The following is a 25163-nucleotide window of genomic DNA, read 5'->3' on the forward strand; positions in this document are numbered from 1 at the left end:
GGGACCTTCATAAATCGCAGTGACTTCGGTGTAATTATTGTCTTTGAATAGAAGTGTCATTTTGTCCCTCCCATTGCGAATTCCTTTCAAGTCCCTTCTGTGCTATACTGTAGCAGCTCTTTCTATTTACGCTTCAAGTTTCATTGAGCCATGTTATTTGGCAGTTACCCAAAATGCAAAACTTATTTTCAGCCTTAAGTTTTGCACACCAGTGCGATTGATTGCAACGTCAGAGGAGAGAGCATAGCTGAGAATGGAGAATGCTGTATTGCAGGTGGACTTCTCTGAGAAGCCGTCTTTCTGGAAGGCGCTGAAACCGCCGGCCAAGGACAAGTGTGGGGAGCTGCTGACGGCGCTCTGCTACCAGCCCAACAACAGCGTCCTCACGCTGACATTGCTCAAGGCACGCAACCTCAAGGCCAAGGACATCAACGGCAAATCAGGTGAGCAACACTTACAACTTGACAGTTTGAGCAATTCATTGTTTTCTTGTACGTTTGGAGCCTGGCATGTGACTCTCTGAGGGCATGGGTTATCTCCGGTAGAAACTGTGAATCTGGATGGGGGGGGGGGGGGCGGGGGGAGGCGGGGAGGGGGCAGAATCAGGAATGATGAAGCGATATGTGGAGGGGAAGGGCAGAGGCGGGCGGAAGAGCACAGAATCAGGTGGTTACAGAGCGTAAGACATATATTGACTCGTGTGTCCCAGATGGAAATGAAAACTAGGCATTGAAAGTTATTGAACCTTGCAATTTATATGGCACAATGTCTCACAGAGGCCTTAGGTGTGGGAAAGCATCAATTTAGCTCGAAGAATGAGTGCAGTTTGAATACATATGGCCATGGGCTTTTGTATTTGTGGCTAACTGTTGGCAGGGAGTAAACAACTCGCCACAGAGAGATAGGAACTTAAACAACTACTAGGTGGCACAACAAGAATATTTTGTATTCAGAGTTCTCTCTCAATGTCTGCTTTCAGTATTTACCTAATGACGACGGCCCATTTATGGCAGCCTGGACATATCTTACCAGGTTAACTCCATTTGTCCAGAAAGCAAGAGAAAACAGATTTTTAAAAAATGAATGCGACACTGTCTTTTGACAGTGTTCAGCCATTCAGGGACATCAGCGGAATGCTGAAGAAGATCGCGGCAGAGGGATCGAAACGCCGAGCATTGAAGAAGGTTAAAGTGGAATATGTCACAGCCAGATGACTCAGAATATTTTACCACTAGCGACAACGATGACAAAAGCCTCCATACATGTAGGTTAGACAAAATAAACATGGATTGGAAAATATTTACACTAATACTGACGTGGGATTGAAGATTATCAATGAACATCACAGAAGATGCTGGAAATTGCCACCATTGATGTCAATGCAGCGCTGGGCTCGATTGAGTAAAGTAGATAGATGAGTAGAGCTCTGCACGCACACACACACACACACACACACACACACACACACACACACACACACACATACGGAGAGAGAGAGAGAGAGAGAGAGATCAGGAGATAGCCCCAGCGTCTGCTGATTGTCCTCTCCTCACTGAGAACGTCATCCACCTGTGACATCGTTGTCAAAGCGGTATGTGCTATTGCTCGGTCCTGCGGAAAATATCCACTCAGTCGTTCATCTTCTGAAAGGTGATCCACGTGTGAGTCATGTGACAGCATTTCCGATATGACTGTGGCCAAACGACGGGACAGTGTGGAACGGTAGTGGGAGCTAGATGTCTGGGGCATTCATTGTCGGAAATCGTTAGGGAATTCATCGTTCCGAGATCCTCAGTATCAAGAGTGCGCCGAGAATACCAGATTTCAGGCATTACCTCTCATCAAGGACAACACAGTGGCCAACAGCCTTCACTTAACAACTAAGAGCAGTGGCGTTTGTTTAGAGCTGTCTGTGCTAACAGACGACTAAGGCTGCGTGATATGGCCGCAAAAATCAATGTGGGATGTATGATGAAATCATCTGTTAGGCTACAACAGTGAGGCGAAATTTCACGTTAATGTCTTATGGCAGTATAACATTGCCCGTAGGACCTTTCCTAGGCTCCTGACCATATTGGTTGGACCCTAGACGACTGGAAAACTGCGGCCTGCTCAGATGAGTCCCGATTTCAGTTGGTAAGAGCTGATTACCACGTGTGTGGTGCAGATCCCACGAAGCCATGGACCAAATTGTCAACAAGGCACTGCGTAACCTGGTGGTGGCTCCATAATGGTGTGGGCCTGCGTTCGTATGGAATGGACTGGATCCTGGTTATGTTCAGCTACTTGGAGGCCATTTGCAGCCATTTATGGACTTCATGTTCCCTAATAACGATGGAATTTTTATAAACCATATCACAGGCCGTAATTGTTTGCGACTGGTTTGAAGAACATTCTGGAGAATTTGAGTGAATGATTTGGCCAACCATATCACCCGACATGAAACCTATCGAACATTTATGGGACATAATCAAGAAGTCAGTAGGTGCACAAAATGCTGCGCTGCTAACACTTTCACATTTATGTGCAGCTATTGAGGCAGCATGGCTAAGTATTTCTGTAGGGGTCTTCCAACGGCATGTTGAGCGCATACCACATAAAGCTGCTACACTGTAACAAGCGAAAGGTGGTGTGACAAGACGTTAAGAGATATTCCATGAGTTTTGTCACCTCGGTGTACCTTGATGAGGACACCAGAAATTGTGCACGAAATGTAGATCTTGAGACTACCCAACGGCTCTTCATAGTACTGAAGAGTTTTCCAGTGCATAGTGGCACATGTTCCACGAGTTTGTACACCCCCAAAAGGATGAACCAAGCCTTATCTGAAGAAATGAAAAACTGAAGATCCTAAAGTCTTGATTCCACTTTACTCAGAAACCACACAGAAGTTCCCCTAGGCTGTGGCTAAGCCATGTCTCCGCAATATCCTTTCTTTCAGGAGTGCTAGTCCTGCATGGTTCGCAAGAGAGCTTCTGTTAAGTTTGGAAGGTAGGAGACGAGGTACTGGCGGAAGTAAAGCTGTGAGGACGGGGCGTGAGTCATGCTTGGGTAGCTCAGTTGGTAGAGCACTTGCCCGTGAAAGGCAAAGGTCCCGAGTTAGAGTCTTGATCCGGCACACAGTTTTAGTCTACCAGGAAGTTTCATATCAGCGCACACTCCGCTGCAGAGTGAAAATCTCATTTTAGTTCCATACATGTGTCCGTTAACAGTACTTCATACAACACTAAACAATAAACACATGTTGTTTTATCATTAGCACTATTTTGAGTTGTATTCAACTTGTCATCAAACACGTCTCCTCATCTAACTCACTGAAATGTAACAATGCAGTAAAGTACTCGGGACAGATCTTGGGGGAGATGTACACATGCAGATATGTGGCAGCAACAGGTTGGTGCATGGTTTCCAGTATTCTGTAATGTGTATGGGTCCTTCCTGGTGTTGGTTTATTTATTACCTCTGGACACTTGTGCCCACATCAGATGGAACAGGGCAGCTGACTTTACACTCTCAGACATCAGTGCACAAAGTGTATTGGTGATGCAACCTGGTTGGATCAATTTGATTTATTTGATTATACTGTAGCTGGGCATGGTGGTGCAGGGACCTTGTGGCATCTGCGTACTCAGGTTGCAAACGATACTGTGTCAACTGCAGTGTTGATTTGACACTCCTCATTTGACTGTAGGCAAAGCTGGTTTGCTGCCTGTCAGTAGTGCACCTGGATGGAACTGGTAGACGCCCAGTGGCCCAATGACTAGAAAGTACTCAGTTCAACCATCAGCCCATAGATTCTATGCCTGGATCCATGGCTGGTGGTCCCATCTGATGACAGTTGAGCAGTAGCGACCTCATGATGGAAGCCAACACAACTGCTAACACTGAATTAGTGATCTGCCAAATTGATGGCCAGCCTGGCTGGATGACCTGTATCCCAAAGCCAGTTAGTTGTGGTGTGGCTGCCACGAATGTCATATGTCCCATGTGCTAAAGTGTCCCTGCTTTCGGTAACCAGCTGGTCACTGTCTGACAATCAGGGTGTGGTGCCTAAATGGGTGGCATCGTGCAATGCCACACCTGCATATTACAGCAATGCCACAGCTGCTTATTACAGCAGGTGGCTGCCTGTGCAACAATGAACCATCTTGTGTTGGGTTCACATCATTCCAATCCTCTGTGCAGCTCTCCTGTTCATTAGTAATGGTCATTTAAGCATGTCACATAAGTATCTTCTGGACCAGTTTTATTTTGCTCTCTCCAATTATTTAACTCATGTAGACTGGGGATGAACTTGAGTGTCTGATCATTGTGTTGTGCTTTCTCTGCCTGCAAACTAGAAGTATCCAGAAAGGACACTACATTCAAGACTCAGGAGTAAAAGAGTTTATACATACCTGACTGGGTATAAGTACTTTTAATATTAAGTAATGGCAAGGTCATCATCATTGGTGGCAGCAGCAGCAGCTGCTATTTGAAATACCCTGCTGGATAAATGCCTCCTCTTGACTTTTCCAAGCATTATTGCTATGTAGAAGCTTCCATTAAACCATTGTCATGGCTGTTTCTTACCTCATAGAACCCAGCAAAGCACTTCCTTGGTCTGTCTACTATCTGTTACTCTACTTAGATGTGCTGCCTACCTCCTTTTCATTTAGATGAAGTCTTACTTATGACTTCCACTCCAGTCTATTCCTTTATTGTGTTGTGCTGTATTATACTGTACACATATCAAAAAAAGTTTTGCATCATTCCCCTTCCCAGAACTCCTGAAGAGAGATGTTGACTGTGGATATTGTATCACTGACACAGTCCCTTTGACTGTTGAGAGATGTCACTAAACTTGCCCAAAGATATAAACAACCATGCATGAGCAGTGCCTATAATATGGAGGGGGTCCAACAGCCGATCAATACCAGTCATTCCACCGTGTTGTCTGTAGTTCAACCACGCCTAGATGGTCAATACCACAGTTCAATCAATTCTGCGTTGTTACTTTGTGCCAGGAAGGGCTCTCAACAAGGGAAAAGTCCAGGAGTCTCAGACTGAAGCAAAGCAATGTTGTTTGGACATGGAGGAGATACAGAGAGACAGGAACTGTCGATGACATGCCTTGCTCAGGCCGCCAAAGGGCTACTACTGCAGTGGATGACCGCTACCTATGAATTGTGGCTTAGAGGAACCCTGACAGCAAGACCACCATGTTGAATAATGCTTTTCATGCAGCCACAGGACGTCATGTTATGAGTCAAACTGTGTGCAATAGGCTGTATGATGACCACCCCTCTGAAGGTCTCACTGTATGGTGGTACAACATGCAACGTGTGGTTTCCATGAGCAGTAAAAAGGGTGGAAATGATGTTTATGTTGATCTCTATCCCAATTTTCTGTGCAGGTTTCAGAACTCTCGCAACCAAGGTGATGCAAAACTTTTTCGATGTGTGTATTTTTATTGGCCCTTTAAATCATACTGGTGCATTGTACATAAAGTACGACATAATAGCTGACATGTCAGAGTGAGTGATATGATGGTAGTTGATGGAGGGGGGCAGGGGGAGTGTGGCAGGAGAGCTGTGACAATTACATTTAAGAGGCACCGTAGATTACTGCACACATCACTGGTACCAGTCTGAGAAAAAATACGTACTAAATAGTTCAGAAAATATGTGACCAACAATTTTTTAAAATATGTGTTTAGAGATACGTTGCTTCACATAATGAGTATTAATCTGAGAGGAGCTGCATAGTAAAGAGTTCAGAATATAAATAACTCATAGTTATTTTAAGAAAGGAAATGCACATAAACAAATAACTAAGGAAGCTTTGAACTCTGCACACAGTATCATTATCACATTATTCATGGAGGTTATAGGCTCTAAGATTTACAGTCATAAAATTAATAATCATTTATTAATTTGCAGTGCCACACATATATAACGTAAATAGGTAAATTGACTTAGACATGCCTCATGCTGTCCATACATGCTTCTGCTTATTGCGCCAAGTCAGATTCTAAGAATTCCTGTATGCTGTAGCAGCAGCACTTTATGTAGCATGTTCTTAGATTTATTCCAAAATCCTTTAGTTCCATGATGTTCTTTATTTGTGTTGGTAGATGAAAGTACAATTTGATTCCTATATATTTGACACATTTCCTGTACAGTTCTGTTGAGTTACAATCAAGTGGCAATTGCCAGAGTCCTACTCTGGAGCACATTCAGATCTTTTGAAATATGAAGTCCCTTAAGAAATTAAAGTATGGTAGTGGCTGATCACTACCCAGGATCTATCAGACACACATCTGAATAAAGCACTATATCAAGCAGGTCTTCCATCATCAGGAACCTGACATAAAGTGTCCAGAATCATTCATTGAGCTCTTCACTAAAAAAGTCCCAGTCTCCACTTGACTCCAGCAGTGTTCCACCATTGTCCAACTCTCATTGACTGAAGACCATCCTCACCAAAAATACATCATTCTCAAGCTCTACAGGCATTATCTGATTCAACATGACCACTTTCCAACTAAACTAATACGTTACAACAATATTTAAACAGAGAAATATCATTATCATTCAATTATACTCAGATTATTCACAATACTTATATATAAAGGTCTGTTTACTAATAAATAAGCCAGCATTCTTGTGCAAGTGTGCTTATATTAAATGACAAAAGATTGCTAAAAGTTTGCTTAAATAACTATTTATGCCTACTTGACAGATGTGTCTTCTGGCACTCTTTTCAATTGTGGTGTCCGTTGACACATGTGATTGATCACTCTTAAATTAGTCCAATTTCGAAACAGCACTTGCAATCAACATTTAAATAAATTTGCTGGCACAATAGTAAACAATTAATTAAATAAAACACAAATACGACAAAATATGAAGTACTAATGGTTCAAATGGCTCTGAGCACTATGGGACTTAACATCTGAGGTCATCAGTCCCCTAGATCTTAGAACTACTTAAACCTAACTAACCTAAGGACATCACACACATCCATGCCCGAGGCAGGATTCGAACCTGTGACCATAGCAGTCGCGCGGTTCCAGTCTGAAGCGCCCAGAACTGCTCGGCCACAGTGGCCCGCTATGAAGTACTTGTGCTGCATTCATTTGCTGTGTAAATGTGCAGAATACGATGTTCTGACAGACATTTGCAAAATGATAAAGATGTCGTAAATCAATAAATAAAATAGATACAGTTACATAGCTTTCAGTGATGATAGCTATAGTGCAATGGTATCATCTGAGATAAAGTTTGCTGAAATTGGATGAAGCATTTAAATATTGCTAATTCAGAGGTTCATTGTGAAAACGTTTATTCACAGTGAAATATTAACTTAACTGTAGTTTTAAAGATATTGATAAAATTACTTAACTGCATAGATAAAAAATCTACTCACCAAGTGGCAACAGAACACACACATAAAAAACTGTTGGGATTGGCAAGCTATCAGAGCCAGTGGCTCCTTCTTCAGGCAGAAGAGTTGAAGGGGAAGGAAGAAGGGTGAAGGAAAAGGACTAGAGAGGCCTAAGAAAAGGGGTAGATTTTGGGAAAGTCACCCTGTACTGTGGGTCAAGGAAGACTTGCCGTACGGGATGAGAAGGAAAGCTGTTGAGGTACTGTTATGTCATTGGCTGCACCTTATTTTTCTGAGTTAGGGGAGACTTACCATAAGGGATGAGAAGGAACTATATTAAGGTACTGTTGTGTCATTGGCTGCATCTTATTTTTCTGAGATCACAAATCTATTCATGTTTGCATTAATATTTTATGCGAATTATTGCTATCTCAAAGAGCTGTAACTTGGCCATCTGTAAGATTTCTGATATTTTGCCATTTCCTGAAGCATATTCTGCACAAAGGCAATGCAAGCATCAGCTGTCCAAATTTTCAGCTCTGGGATTTACCCATTTCCGGTGACACACTCATTGCCTCTGTACCTAAGCTCACCTGGGGCGACCGTGTATTGGAAGCTGAAATTGTGTCGGTGCAACAAATTCATCTTACTTTGTACCAATACTGGGCAGCTGATTAGCTCACCTAAATACACATAATGTTAAAATGTCTAGTACGTATTGGCATGGGAGCAGTAATATATTTAGTTTTTTTAAACAATGATTTACACATTCTTTTTGCTGTTTGGGCGATATTATGTTGATTGATTTCTTTTGAAGTTTAGACAGTTTCACTGGCTCTGCCCTATTACCCAAAAAAATTATTCCATAACTATCATATATAACAGAGTACTGATATTTATTACATTTCTTACTGAGCTGATCAGATCTTAAAACATACTTAATTTGGTACCGTACTTGTTACATCAGTGAGGTATTTCCATGTGAGCATATCAGTGACAGCAACTGCTAGGAATTTGGCTTCATTGATAAAAATAACTTGGTTATCACTCAAAGGTATAGTGGGGAGCAGTGTAGTTTTACTTTGGGCAGTATGAAATGTTAGGCCAACTGTTTTACCTGCATTGAGGAGCAGTTTCTTTAATTTAAGACATGAGTTTAGTTGGGCTGTGCTTCTATTAATTACAGTCCTGATGGTTCTTTGTGTCAGATATGAGGATTGTAGTATCATCTACTTTTGGGTATCTTACAGGTAAGAACAATACAGGGGTTAAGACTGATCCTCGTGAAAAGCTAAAGTTTGTATAGATGAAAGTGCAGAACCAGCAGTTCCTGAGGGCTCAATCTCATTTGTTTCACCATACTGTTTTCAGTATTTGAGATAACTTTTAAACCAGTCACAGCCAGTTTCTTTTTTCCATAGGTATAAATCTTTTGAAGAAAGATGGTGAGATTAAAATGTGTCAAAGACATTTGTAAGATCAAGAAAAATACCTATGGTTGGTAGCATCTTGCTAACAAGACTTACAGCAAAAAATGGTTCAAATGGCTCTAAGCACTATGGGACTTAACATCTGAGGGTATCAGTCCCCTAGACTTAGAACTACTTAAACCTAACCAACCTAAGGACATCACACACATCCATACCTGAGGCAGGATTCTAAACTGAGACCATAGTAGCAGCACAGTTCCGGGCTGAAGCGCCTAGAACCGCTCGGCCACAGCAGACAGCAAAGACTTCGAGCAAAAACTAGGGATTTCTGTATTGCATCAGATGTAGTTTTCTTTTCCTGGAAGCCAAACAGCACAATAAATTCAGCACTGGACTCTATAGAGCACTGAAGCATATCAATCATTTTAGCATTCGGTATGCACAGAAATGCAAGAAACTCTAGACTGGACAAACAGCCAACTCAAACACATTTTGCACACTGGATCTGGTGGTGATATTCTGTCCCCATAATATGATTTGTCTACACTGTTGTTATTTGTGCCCACAGATTCAGCATTTTTTCTCAAACCTCCAACACCAGCTTCCCAGTCTGCACACATCTCATATTTGAGCAAATTTCCTGTCCACAAGCCTGCATCTGTGGAGAATGTGATGTGTGTAGATATTTGCAGACAGGTCATTGTATGTAGACCGTTCTTAAGAAGTCACAAAATATATGATATTGACTACTATAACAATGATCATGGCTAGAGTAGGTTAACTTCCAATGTTAACAGATGATGCCATTGTTCAACCACCAACATAAATGTCTAAACCTTTTATCCCAAGGGACATTGAGAACCCACTCCATAACATTCTGTTGACAGCCTGTGTGAAAGCCTTCACTTGGAATGCTCTGTGGAATGTTTTGACATTCCACTTCATCAGGGGCAACTCAACTTTTACTTGACTCAGCTAACATCACTGCTTTTAAATTTCTCAAAAAGTGTCCGAGAATCACATCATATTAGAGTAGCATCAAAGAACATATTACAATCACGCTAAAGATGGGAAAAGTCAGTGACTTATTGGGTGTATGCTTCCCTTGTGAGTTGTTTTTCAGAACTGCTAAGCCATGTGATAAAAGCATTTTCCACCACATCATATAACTGTTTTGTGGGATAGCTAGCTGATAACTTTCAGAGCCCACCTTAAAGAGCTGCCTGCTAATGACCATTGTGTGTCACTGCAGTGTTGGCAGGTGCAGTGTGTTCCAGTAAGAGGACAGTCAGCATTTTGTTCATAGCCATTCCTAAGTGTTGTGGCAAGTCAATCTACATCTACAAACATAATCTGCAAACCACTGTGAAGTGCATCACAGAGGGTACTTTCCACTGTACCAGTTACTGTGGCTTCTTCCCATTCCAGTTACGTATGAAGAGCAGGAAGAACGAATGTTTAAATGCCTCCATGTGTGCTGTAATTAGTGTAATCTTGGGCTCATGGCCCCTATTGTAGGGATACATATGGGACTGGAGTGTACTCCTAGATTCGTCACTTAAATAAAGCTCTTTCTTTAAGCTTTGTAAGTAGTCTTTCTCAGGATAGTATGCATTTGTCTTCAAGTATCTGTCAGTCTGGTTTTTAAACATCTCCATGACACTCTCCCATATGTCAAACAAACATGTGACCACTCCTGCTGTCGTTTTTTGTATCAGTTCAATATCCCCTCTTAGTTGCAGTTAGTATGGATCACACACATTTGAGCAATATTTTAGGATGGCTCACCAAAGTGTTTCATAAGAAATCTCCTTTGTTGACTGATTCCATTTTATTGTATTCTAAAGTAATGGGTGTGGATATTTTCTGGTGGAGATTTATGGGAGGTTCGTGCCCATGTCATGTGGCCACTGGGCAGCAAGCATCATGGTCTCAGATGTCAGTGAACAAAGTGTAGTTGTGATATGCTTACCTCAGCATGGTGACATGGGGATCTTGCGACATTTGCACACTTGGGCTATCAGCTGTGCTGGCTCTGCTGCAGAGTGAAGGGGAATGTCCAGCTTTGTCTTAGGTGACGCTGTCTGGCAGGACAGTGGAGGGCCCAGCAGCAGACGCATCTGGGTATTAATCCCAGACCTGCATTCAGCTGACACTTATAGGCACTCAGTGGTTGTACTGTTTTCACCATAAGAATAAACCTGATGTACACATTAAAACATGTATTCTTCCATGTTTGTTGAAACATCATTGGATTTTGTTTAACGTGAAGTGGAAGCCAAGCTATCTCTAGTACAATCAAGTATGATAATGAACATACATTTTGTGCTGTCCATTATGTGTACATTGACTGAGCGGTAGTACAGGACAACAGTTTTACCAGCACTTTTAACTTGTACAGCACTGACCAGCCAGCTGGTTCAACTAACCTGCAGTGATGCGGGGCAGTTGCAGTTAAGATATAAAAAGAGATGAGTGGAGAAACAATATAGCTAAAAATGCCATTTAATTTTTTAAGAGAATGAAATAATATTCAGCAAAACTCCAATACCACATGCTTCTTAGGGGACCACACAGAGAGCATAATGTGCCCTCGTTCTTAGCTAAAATAATTTTTCTGTGCACAATATGTGTGATGCAAAAGCATATTGCAGGGATATCACAATATACATTCAAGCCACTATGTATTATTTATAGTCAGTCATCTGGTAACTGCTGAACTCCTTCCATATCCAACTCCGAGAAATACATTTCAGTATTAGAACTGTCATCCGCTACTTCTATAACTAGTAGATCAATAACAGAATCTATGAAGTCACCCAAGTGCCACATTTTCTCCTCTCCTGTTATGATGTACTGTTCTGTATCCTGCCAGAATTCAGCAGTGACATGTAACAAAAGCTTCATGCATTAATCCACTACATCTGGTAGCTTAAATGCCTTGTTATTTCTTGTGACAGCTTGCTTAATTTGGCTCCAGATCAATTGTGTTCTGTTGGGTTCATATTGCAGTGGTATGATAATATTGCATGCAATATATTATTAGAAACAAGAAGACATGCATTTTTCATTAAAATGATGATTAGATATCTGTTAATTAGCATGTGTTTGATGAATTTTGCAGTTAAAGATTTAGGTGTTTCAAACTGAATGAAAAAAAAAGAAAAATCAAACTGAGATCTGTACCATTGGTCCATGAATTGTACCGAATTATCATTCTACACTGCAAGCATTTCAGCTATACATCCAGTTTTCAAAGCCCCCTTAACTTTTAGTAAACACACTTACCCGGAACACTTCAAAGCTGATTCTTTCTGTGAAAAACATTAACAACCTGTTTCTTGCCACTTTTTAATGGTGTTCCACCAATGTGTTTCACTAGAGAGGAGGAAGCAGCATCAGCCATTTATTCTTATGATGAACAAAGTATAGGTGCTCCTCATTTCAACCTTTGACTCATCACTATAGCTTCTAGCCCAGCCCCCTCTCCCCACCCCCTTTCTCCCCAGCAGGCAGTCCTTTCAGGCTGATGGTGGAGTAGGAGTTGCCTCATGGCAAAAGTCAACACTACAGTGCAAGCCGACTTAATGATTCACTAATTTGACAACCAGCCTGGCAAGATGGCCAGTATTCACATCCACCAAAATGATTTTTTTGTGGTGTGACCGCTGCAAGTGCCATGCACACTGTATGCTGAAGTGTCCCTGGTTTTGATAAACAGATTGTCATCAGCTGACAGGTAGCTTGTGATATCTAAGTAGGCAGTGTGGCACAAAGCTGTGCCAGCACATTACTGTAAGTGACTGCCTTTCAGCAGCTAACCATCTTGCATTCAGCTTACTCTGCTACACTATAAATGATCCAAAGTTTAGCACCTATTTTAATAATCCTTTGTGATCATTCGTATCCCCAAAAATTGTTCCACCAAGATACTTGTATAAGTTAACTAAGTCCAGTTTTGACTTACTGATATTGTACTCATAGGATACTACTTTCTTCATTCTGTGAAGTGAACAATTTTAAATTTCTGGACATCCAAACCAAGGTGGCAACTTTGCGCCACTTTTAAACTTTATCAAGATCTAACAATATTTGTACAGTATTTCCAGGACACTACTTCATTGCAGATAACTGTATAATATGGGAAAATACTGTGGTTACCATTAATATTGTTTGCAAGGTGATTAATATACATTATGACACATCAAGCATCCCAACACACCTCCCTGGGGCACACCTGAGGTTACATGTACATCTGTCAATGACTCTTCATCCTAGACAACATGCTGTGTCCTTCCTATCAACACATACTCATTCCAATCATAAATTACACTTGGTACCCCTATTATTATACTTTTCATAACAAGCACTCATGCAGTACTGAGTCAGACACTCTTCAGAAATTAAGAAATACTGCATGTATCTACCTGTCTTGATACATGGCTTTCAGGATGTCTTGTAAGAAAAGTGCAACTCGAGTTTCACTTGACTGACATTTGAGTCCACGCTGGTTGTCCTGCAGAAGTTCTGTAGTAACAAAGTAATACACTAAACTGATACAAGTAACACAAATATGGCTTTATTCATAGACCTCTGAATAATAATGGAAATAATCCTCTTGTGACTCCATGAGCCAAAGGAATCGTACAGAAGGTACAACGTAAGTGATACACAAAACAAATGATATGAGCAATACAAATAAAAGGAAAATAATTAAGTGAGTCAGGTCTGCCAGTGGACAGTGCAGCAGAGACTTCTTACAGGTGGCCCCTAGTGGCTGGCCCATTCTGATATAGTTGGTGGTTCATTTAAGAACACACACATAGTGACAATACACTTAGCACATTCACACTCATGTGCACTAGTAGCAGGGTACAGCATACATCTTGCTAATGTGAAGAGGGTGCCCAGGCACAGAGGAGATGCCAGTGGTCTGATGAAAGAGACATCTATCTGATCCAGAGTGGTGGCAGCCAGTGCCAGCAGTGGGGGTGTAACAATGTGCCGGGTGGGCACTGGACCACAGGGCCAGAACACGTGGAGATGCATGCACACACAAGGGTAACAGCATCAGGAAGGAGGGTTGTATCACCATCTATGAGTCATCATCAGCAGGCAGAGGAGACATGCTGGACCCACCAGGAATGATGGCTGAGACAATTATGGTGAGGGAGCCAGTGCAGATTGCCCAACCAGAACAGGAGGCTGCAAACAGTGCACCCAAGCCCAGAGGCAGACCATTGCCTGGCACCGGGAAGCTCAAACCCCAGGGCATCAAATGTCGAGGTGGCATGAGGGTGCCTCTGCATCAGGCAACAATGGGCTCAAAGCAGAGGGCGATGGGGCAGGCAGTGGCGATGGACATCATCTGGTGATGAATCCACAACAGACATTTTCATTTGAGAGTTAAATGTACACACTAGTCATTCCACCTCTCCATCTGATTGAGGATGGAGTGGTGGAGCCATAACATGACGAATGCCATGACAGCCAACAAAATAATTGAAAGGTGTGAGAAAGCAACTGGGGCCCAATATCAGAAACTAAGGTATGTAGCAACCTCTCAATAGAAAAAACCCTCAAAAGCATGTGAATTGTGGTCCTAGCCAATGTCAACACACATGGGAGAATGTAAGGAAACTGAAAGTGCATGCACAGCCAAGAGCCAATAGGAAATCAAAAAGGGACCCACAAAGTCTACATGGCTGGACTGGAGTGGGCCAGGGGGACAGATGCCCTAGGAGCTGCCTGTTGTTGAGCACACTGCTCACAATGGACAACATTGCCATCAATCCCTGGTCAAAAAACATGTCTTCCAGCTAACAGTTAAAGCATGGAACTCCCCAATGACTCTCATGGATAAGATGTAGAACCTCGTGTCATAACACAGTGGAAATGACTACTCTGGGAGAAAGGTCTTCCATGAACAACAGCAAAATACCATCAAAAACAGTTGTGCATCATTGTGCTGAGGGTCCAAAGCCTGACCCAGAGGTTTATCTGGCCAGCACTGCTGAACAAACGGAACCACCTGGAAGAAACCAGGTAGCTGGCAATGGCAGCCGCTTTGCATGAACTCATGATTAGGAAACCCTCAACCACAGCCTGCATTTCAGTATCAAGGTGGAAGCAAAGCAATTCTTCATTATCTAACTCAGGATCAAGTCCCACAGGAAGGAAGGACAAGTTGTCCGCATTGGCATGTTTAGATGTAGATCAGAAATGGATTTCATAATTGTAACAAGACAAGAACAGCACACAGCATTGTTGACAGTGTGCTGCCTTGTCAGGCAAGGGAACCAAGAGTTTACAGTCAGTAATAAGGCAAAAATTGGGGCCGTACAAAGAAAAATGAAATTCCCAGAGAGTATAGGCTATAGCAAGAGCCTCTTTTCCACCTGAGAGTATGGTTGCTGGGTCAAAGTGAAAGATTTAGAAGCGAAAGCAACAGCTCATTTAGAGTCATCTGTATATTGGTGCACTAGGACCACGCCGAAGTCATACAGTGAAGCGTCAATTGCGAAAACTATGAGCAGGTCCAAAGAGAATATAGCTAAACAAGGGACTGAGAGTAGTTTGGATTTAAACATTTAAAAAGAACATTTGCAATCTGGGCTCCAGCAAAAAGATTCATTCTTGCGTAACAAGGCATGCAATAGGTGGGCCAATGTCGCTGCCCCCAGCAGGAATTTAGTAGGCTATCTTCCCTAGGAAGGCCTGAAGCTTCTTTGTGGATGAGGGATGAGGCATAGACATAACAGTGGAGATGTGGTCTGACAGAAAGCGAACCCCATCCTGTGAGACTTCGAAAATCGAACAACAGAAGGTTGGCAAAACTGAGATTTTGCATGGTTATACTGTAAGCCCACAGACTGAAGACAGAAAAGTAAAATGCGCAGATTTTTCAGATTATCTGCTGGAGAGGTACCCATGACAACAATATCATCCAGATAATTGAAGGGCTTATTTCAATAGTGGTAGGTTGGCAAAACTGAGATTTTGCATGGTTATACTGTAAGCCCGCAGACCGTAAGACAGAAAAGTAAAATGCGCAGATTTTTCAGATTATCTGCTGTGGAGGTACCCATGACAACAATATCATCCAGATAATTGAAGGGCTTATTTCAATAGTGGTACAAGTCCATTTTTGTTTATTTTGAGATACAGAGTCCTAAAGTTAAATGAGTGCTGAAAAATCTGCAGTTGAGATACCAGAAATATTCAAGCATATGGCTTCTTGCTAGAGATGAACCTTTCTTTCTGTTTGTTTGCATCATTAGTTTCAGAAGCATTATAGGCAGAAAAGTGGAGGTAATGGACTTGTACCACTATTGAAATAAGCCCTTCAATTAATGCAACTCAGGACAGGCATAATCAGTTGCTCTAAAAATAATTGGAAAATAGCAGGGGCACTAGCCACACCAAAAGGAAGGCACAAATATTGCTAGAGACCAAAAGGAGTACTCAAAAACAGAACTTGCTGAGACTCTGTGTCCACAGCAACCTGCAGATATGCTTCAGACAAATCAATTTTAGAAAAGTGCTGCCCACCCGATATTTCTGCCAACAGTTTCTCCAAGAATGGGAATAGGACACATATCCAGGATCAACTGTACATTGACAGTAGTACTGAAGTCACCACAGAAGTGAAGTTTTCCCAATGGCTTCTTACCTACAATCAGTGGATACAACCAATCACTAACTATACCAGGTAGCAACACCCCTGCGGATTGAAGCCTGTCCAGTTCTGCTTTCACTTGATCTTTCAGGGTGACAGAAGCAGGATGCAAATGATGCAAAAAAGGCTGAGCCATGGATTTCAAAGAAATATGAGCAGAAAAATTTGTAGCATGCCCTATACCTTCCAAAAACAAATCCAAAAGCATCCCATACAATGTTTCCAATTGAGAATACAGTATCTGATCAGACACAAAGTGAACTGTGTTGGTGATAGAAAATCCAAATACCTGAAATCCGTCAAGCCTGAACAAGTTCTCAACACCAGAATTGGCAGCCATAAAAAATGTAATGGAACAAATCACTGACTTGTAAAGGCAGATGCCATAAATTGTCCTAACAGGGCAATAATTTGTTTGTTATAAGTGAAGAGCTTCCATGTGACCAGTGTCAATGGTGGTGACCCTAACTCACATAGCTTTGAAAATTCAATAATGTCACTGCAGCACCTGTGTTAACCTGTAGCCAGAGCACTTGGTAAAAACCACTTAACTCGATAAACAACTTGGGTGAAGTCACACAATTTACGTCCTTGTCCATATCCTGAGCAACTTTCTCGCAAATGACACATTCAGGCAATGTGGCCTTTCTTCTGGCAAGCATTACAAGTAGCCCAGTGCTTGGGGCATGCCAAACATTCATGCTGAACAAAACAGAAAGGACCAGACAAAAACAGAGAATACTGATGCTGGCACTGTAGTGAGTGCGACTGCTTGGGACACCTTGGTCTACTTGGCACTGGGCCCGCATGTTTACCACCACCACTGCAGCTTCCTGTGCAAGCTACATGTCATCCTAAGGGGCGCATCTTGTGACACTACTGCCACATCACCCCCACACTTCAATCTGATAATCCACTGCTCAATAAACTTCAAAAAATTGTGATATTTGCAAAACTTTTGCCAACGGAGGTTTTCACAGAGTAAGGCCTTCTGGTGCACTCCCTTTTCAAGAGCTAAACAGAAGTGAAGACTGGACCAGAGGTAAAACAGAAAGATGATGAGAAAACAGGACTTGTGGCATGGCTTATGTTCCAAACAGACCCAACCAGAGGCTGCAACTGTTGATGACGATGATGATGATGATGATGATGATGATGATGATGATGATGATGATGATGATGATGATGACTGAACTACAATCCAGCACTCAACATTAAGATTGAATGTGAAATAAAGAACTATCTAAGCTATAAAAACAATGTGACAGAATGCACCAGTATGCCATACGGGTACCTCTGACAAAAAAGAATCAGAACCACAGATTTTGATATGTGGGATGACATAAATTTTGCTGTGGTTGAAGCAATATAAAACAAATGTTGTATTCACATTTTTAAAATTCCCAAAAAGCATTAAAATAACATTTTAAGAAATCAAAATTTCAAAAAACCCACTGGCTATAACTGAACCAACAACAATTCCAAGATGACAACCACTATCTCTGCTTGGCCATGCACTGGCTCATATATAAAAATAAAATAAATCATGATCCCAATTTTATTATTAGCAAAGATACATTTGTAAGGTTATAATGAAAAATTACATATCCATTAAAACTTAAGTGCACTTATTGGTATGTTTTACAATAATGTAAAAAAGGTTTGATATAATTCATTTTCTTGAATAATTTGTTTTTCATAGAAAATTTCATAAAAGTATGAATTGTAAACAATTATTTCTAAAACAATACTAATTTCCTACCAAATAACATAATTATTTCAGTTACTGACATATAAATAAGTTCTTGTTCAAGAATTACATTTTTTAGTTTGTGAAGTTACTAACTACTTTATTTATATTTAAAAACAAAGATGATGTGACTTACCATACGAAAGCGCTGTCAGGTTGATAGAAACACAGACAGACACATACATACACACAAAAAATTCAAGCTTTCGCAACAAACTGTTGCCTCTTTGTTGCGAAAGCTTGAATTTTGTGTGTATGTATGTGTCTGTTTGTGTTTCTATCGACCTGCCAGCACTTTCGTATGGTAAGTCACATCATCTTTGTTTTTAAATATATTTTTCCCGTGTGGAATGTTTCCCTCTATTATATTAACTACTTTATTTCATACATTACTAAGAAGTCTTTTCATTTCTATGCTGATATTCTAGGACTTTCAAAATGATAATTTTATATAAAAGTACCTATACTATAAAATAAAGTTAATATTCCTTTAGATTTGACAGATTTGTCACAAGAACTCAAAAAATGTTATTGCTAACTATTAAAACTTGTGATTTTGTTGTTTAGACAATGTGTCAATTGGAGTATAATCTATAGTTCTTCCATAAGATATTAACTAACAAATAGTAAATTTGAAATGTGGTTGTAATAAAGTACAATACTCAATGCTGTGCACCAAGAAATACATTAAAAGCAGTTTATTGAGTAATATACTAAGTCTATCATACATTCCAATATGTTACAAGAGGCTGTACCATATGTCCATGAGTGGAAGCAGCTGGTGTGCTGCCATGTGGCCTCGCCAGAATGTGCAAAGTTCATTGGAAAGCCACCCCTGTGCCTCTGCACGCTGTTGAAATATTTGCTGGTGGACCACCTCCTCCTCCTCCTCCTCCTCCTCCTCCTCCTCCTCCTCCTCTCCCCACAGATTTTTGACAGTGCTGGGCCTAACTTCTTTTTCCTAGACTTGGGAAGCCCCATTATTCGTTGAATATTGGTGCCAATTGGCTGATGTCAGCTGACAGCATCAGCTTGAGCAATTGATTAAAAATACATTGGAATCAGCTACTGTAGTGTTGCTGCCTGACTTTATCAGGTGAGGTTAGAACAATCTCTTTTTCTTCATCCCTGCACCCAACTGCAGTACTAACAAGTAAGACATATGATTTCCCATTCTCTGCTGTACTGGTGCTGATTTAATGGTGAACACCATGACCAGTGAAATGCCTCTCACATGACTTAGGCACAATATTATATAATAACAAGTGGAAAAGGGGCTCTAATTGATACCTGAACTAGTTGTATCTCGCCTGGAAAAATATTACCAAAGACTGCATTTTTACCATTAATCGTCTTATAGACAGGCACTAATTCAATCGTAAAAGCACAATGAAGGTACTGGTAGAGACAGAACACATCCTTTACTGTCATTATTCTAATGTGATAAACACTTACTTTAATAGTGCTTGTTGATGGGCACCTGTCTTTCATCTTCAAAAGAATTTCTATCAGTGGACCAATTAAAGATTGTGACCAGGTTACAGTGTATGCTGCCTCAACATCTCTTTCATGGTACATTTGTTAAAAATGCTGTACTGACTTATTCCAGAGACACTCCTAATGCCTCTAGAGCTAATACATGGATTATGAGCAGCAGCTGCCATAACATCTATTTTGTTCACTCCACTTGCTGCAGGCTTGCCTCTTAGCCTCTGAGTGGCATTCCAGTGCTCCTTGCACATTCTTTAAACTAACATTCTTATTGTATGCCATCGCATAATACATTTGTTCATATAAGTCAACTACTCTCCCTGTGTTCCATATGCATTCACTTGGTTTTGTAAAGACATCATGCACCCCCCCCCCCACCCCACCCCCACCCCTCCACCCCACCCCCTCTTCTCTCCTTTCAGATTAACCGGTATTTGATGCATGTGATCTACATGGACAGAATAGAAAGCTAAATTTTCCATTTATCCTGTATCACAGTGCTGCAACACTCTATTCCCTCCTTATCTAATAAGACATCTTTTGTAATTTGCATATGAATTCCTGCTCAAGACAGCAATTAGTTTCTTCATCAAAACAGATAAATCCTAAAGTTCTTAATATTTCAATTTCCCCTAGTTTACTTATGATATTCAGAGACTGAAACATGGCTGAATTCCTCTCTTTGAGAAATAGATACTAGCAGCGAAATTACTGTAGCTCCATTTCAAAAAATGAAATTGACACCAGTCTCTTTGTAATTAATACAACAGTGACAAGAGACTATAGATGTCTTAGTGTAATGAAATGGTTCCAGAAATATTTGTGGTGAACAGCTTAGCGAAATCTAAGTGAAGAACTTGCTGAAATAACAGTTATTGTAACAATTGCACCAGTTGTTTCAGGACATAACTGGAATAATTTCCAACTCAGTTTACTGACATTCTCTCATCATCTGTTTCAGATCCCTATGTGAAAGTGTGGCTTCAATTTGGAGACAAGCGTATCGAGAAACGTAAGACACCAGTGTACAAATGCACTCTAAATCCAATTTTTGATGAATCCTTCAGCTTCAATGTTCCTTGGGAGAAAATAAGAGAATGTTCTCTGGATGTTCAGGTTATGGATTTTGATAACATTGGAAGAAATGAGCTTATTGGACGCATTATGCTTGCTGGTAAGTCTAGATGTAGATTTATTGGCACTATGACAACAAGAGAACCCATAAAGTTAGGCATGCAAGAATAGAACATGGGATTCATAATTGTCAATCAGAGCTCCATACCATGATACAACTATTTCCACGATGCCCCAAACCACAGTGAAATGGTGGTTGGGCATCTCTTGCACAACAATATGACAGTTTTCTTCCTACATTTTCGTCTAGCACAAGTGACTGATCCTTTGCTTTTTCAGACTAACAAAGCAGAATGTTTCATCATACTACTATGTCCCAAAAGTCTTTTAATGCACAGTGACTCTCTCTCTCTCTCTCTCTCTCTCTCTCTCTCTCTCTCTCTCTCTGTGTGTGTGTGTGTGTGTGTGTGTGTGTGTGTGTGTTTTTTTTTATATACCATATGCACATACCATTGTAGATAACACAGCACTGTTGATAATTGTTTGAACAATGAAAAGAAAGACTCCTGACTCCTATTATGATTCCCTGGCATATCAAAAGGATATTTTGCAGTGGATAAAAATTTCCATGTGTATGCTCAATTTCACGTAGTACATGCATTACTGGCCATTAAAATTGCTACACAAGAAGAAATGCAGATGATAAACAGGCATTCATTGGACAAATATATTACACTAGAACTGACATGTGATTACATTTTCATGCAATTTGGGTGCATAGATCCTGAGAAATCAGTACCCAAAAGAACCACCTCTGGCCGTAATAACAGCCTTGATACGCCCGGGCATTGAGTCAAACAGAGCTTAGATGGTGTGTAAAGGTGCAGCTGCCCATGCAGCTTCAACACGATACCACAGTTCATCAAGAGTAGTGACTGGCGTATTGTGACAAGCCAGTTGCTCGCCTACCATTGACCAGACGTTTTTAGTTGGTGAGAGATCTGGAGAATGTGCTGGCCAGGGCAGCAGTTTCTGTATCCAGAAAGGCCCGTATAGGACCTGCAACATGCGGTCGTGCATTATCCTGCTCAAATACAGGGTTTTGCAGGGATCGAATGAAGGGTAGAGCCATGCGTCGTAACACATGTGAGATGTAACATCCACTGTTCAAAGTGCCGTCAATGCGAACAAGAGGTGACTGAGATGTGTAACCAATGGCACCCCATACCATCACACCAGGTGATATGTCAGTATGGCGATGACGAATACACGCTTCCAATATGCGTTCACCACGATGTCGCCAAACACCGATGCGACCATCATGATGCTGTAAACAGAACCTGGATTCATCCGAAAAAATGAGGTTTTGCCATTCATGCACCCATGTTCATCGTTGAGTACACCATCGCAGGCACTCCTGTCTGCGATGCAGCGTCAAGGGTAACCACAGCCATGGTCTCCGAGCTGATAGTCCATGCTGCTGGAAACATTGTCGAACTGTTCATGCAGATGGTTGTTGTCTTGCAAACGTCCCCATCTGTTGACTCAGGGATCGAGACATGGCTGCACGATCCGTTACAGCCATGCAGATAAGATGCCTGTCATCTCGACTGCTAGTGATACAAGGTCATTGGGATCCAGCACAGTGTTCCATATTACCCTCCTAAACCCACCGATTCCATATTCTGCTAACAGTCATTGGATCTCTACCAACATGAGCAGCAATGCCACGATACAATAAACCGCAATTGCGATAGGCTACAATCTGACCTTTATCAAAGTCGGAAATGTGATGGTACACATTTCTCCTCCTTACACGAGGCTTCACAACAATGTTTCACCAGGCAATGCCGGTCAACTGCCCGCATCTCGTGGCCGTGCGGTAGCGTTCTCGCTTCCCACGCCCGGGTTCCCGGGTTCGATTCCCGGCGGGGTCAGGGATTTTCTCTGCCTCGTGATGGCTGGGTGTTGTGTGCTGTCCTTAGGTTAGTTAGGTTTAAGTAGTTCTAAGTTCTAGGGGACTGATGACCACAGCAGTTGAGTCCCATAGTGCTCAGAGCCATTTGAACCATTTGAGCCGGTCAACTGCTGTTTGTGTATGAGAAATTGGTTGGAAACTTTCCTTCTGTCAGCACCTTGTGTGAATGCTCTTAAAAGCTAATCATTTGCATATCACGGCATCTTCTTCCTGTCGGTTAAATTTCATGTCTGTAGCACGTCATCTTCATGGTGTAGCAAATTTAATGGCCAGTAGTGCATATTGTATAAAATTGGTAGACTGCAATTGCAACTCAGAATCACACAGCAAGAATCAATTTCTTGGTTATCACATAATGTAGTCTTTAAGGCTGGTGTTAATAATCATGGGCCATGGTTTGCATGTCATAGGATAGAAAGGCTCAAGCAGTTATGTCACTTCTTGATATCCTGGGTTTTTCTCAAGTTTTTGATTGGTCTACACTCTGCTGTCCTGATGGTATTCTATAGAAAGTATTAAATCTTGTGCTTTCTTTGTAGTAAAAACAGAAATTACATTTTTAATTAGTTGACTGGTCAAAGTGTCATTCCTGAAGGACTGAAATATTCAGTTGTAAAATGTGTTTATAAAAGTGAATATAAGCTAAAATTACATGCATTCATTTCTTTTAGAGTAGCACACATTATTTTGCTGCCTCTTTATAATCCTAAATCTTCTATGAATTAAGTGGTGCATTTTGTTGTACAGGTAAAAATGGTTCTGGAGCAACAGAGACAAAACACTGGCAGGAGATGATAACAAAACCACGACAAACAGTCATACAGTGGCATCGACTGAAACCTGAGTAACTAAGTTATGATGGGATCAACAATGAAATCTACGACAATGGATCTTCTACAAATTAAATAATACTCTGCATTATTTTTACAGTCATAACCCTGTGATCAAATATAATTTGGCAGTGTACATATCTTGTGGAGTGAATTTCTTATAAAGTAGGCTGTGATGAAATTGTCAACATCATAAACTCAGTAAAACGTATGTATATTACAAAGAAACAGATGGAACTGCTATGTATTGTCAGTAATAATTATTTTACAGGTACTAAGCACCTTGAATGAATTTTCAGTCATTTATTATGGCATACTTGTTTTGTTTTGTCATAAATTTTATGTAGCACGAAGCTCTTTGTACTCTTACTTAGAGCTATGCAAATCCAATAACAAGTCATACACATGCACATATGTGACACAAATTCAAGAGCTTCTTATAAGCTTTTAATGTAAATTGTGTTTATGATGCTGATCTCTGTAACTCGTGCTGAAATATCTTGCTATCAATGTAATTGTGCTCTCTAGTATACAACAGACACACAAATTCTTTTGAAAAGTCAGAAATGTAAAAAAAAAATTACTGAGTCACAAAATTTCATTATTCAACCATACTTACAGTTAATTTTAAGTATTTAGTTTGTCTAGTTAAATATGTTTTAATTAGTTTTTACAAACAATTGTAACAGTATTTCAATATTTTTGTTTCATAAACAAATACCAGAATGACATACTAATACAGTTGATCTTTACAGTAGCTAGTACCTTCCACTCAGAATGCAAAATACTCTCAGCAAGAAACAAAAATTAACAATACATGTATGACAATATGCTACAGTAACTGATTATGGTGTACACCTGCAACAGTTTTTACTGGAATTCCCTTTCAACTGTTTTAAAGAGGATTATATGTTGATACAGTTGTAGATCTTGGTCTTGCATCAACAGATAATTTCCCTATTAATAGCTGTTGTTCAGTAATTTTGTTAAAATATAAAGTATGTTACAAAATATTAAAATGTGGGGTATTAAATATCAGTAATTGTTCTTTGAAAACTTTTGCATTCATATGAATACAATTTCAAAAGGTAACCTTGCTAGAGTTTTCATTTAGTCAGAGGTCTGTTAACATTCATTTTGAGTACAATACTGGTGAAACGTAACAGTGAAATGATGCAAAATGTTAAGTAGGCCTAAGTGATAGCTCAAAGCTCAGAAACACAATACAACTACTGTTTGGTGGCTGAACACACCAAAATTTAAATGGTATCATGACTTCTCCAATTCTCTCCCTCCCCTCCAATCTTTCCCTCTCTGAGAGGGGGGGGGGGGGGCTTGGAGGGGAGGAGGGGAGCGCAGGGGCACCCAGAAAGTGTGCTTTGTCCTTTCAATTGTAAGTTACTCAATTCCAATATTTAACATTAGTTATTATTTAGAAAAATTAATTCCCATAGACTAACTCTAAATTTTGTTCTTGAAGAAAAGGAAAAAGGAATCCATATTTCTTTAGCTGTACGAGTTGTTTCATATAGCAATCCCCACAGATGAGAAAATCAAAATTTAT

At 40.7% G+C, this 25163-nt stretch overlaps 1 protein-coding gene across 1 annotated transcript in view; it reads left to right on the top strand.

Moving 5' to 3' along the window:
* LOC124545230 (synaptotagmin-7-like) overlaps positions 1-24952 on the top strand; it is a 144051-nt gene extending 119099 nt beyond the window's left edge. The window contains exons 7-9 of the mRNA XM_047124101.1: positions 275-443; positions 20679-20891; positions 23517-24952. Coding sequence (XP_046980057.1) covers positions 275-443; positions 20679-20891; positions 23517-23617 — 483 coding nt within the window. The 3' untranslated portion in view covers positions 23618-24952. The remainder of the gene's footprint in view (positions 1-274; positions 444-20678; positions 20892-23516) is intronic.
* Positions 24953-25163: the final 211 nt, after the last annotated feature.

This window comes from Schistocerca americana, chromosome 8 (genome assembly GCF_021461395.2).
Source record: "Schistocerca americana isolate TAMUIC-IGC-003095 chromosome 8, iqSchAmer2.1, whole genome shotgun sequence".
NCBI classification, from domain to species: domain Eukaryota; kingdom Metazoa; phylum Arthropoda; class Insecta; order Orthoptera; family Acrididae; genus Schistocerca; species Schistocerca americana.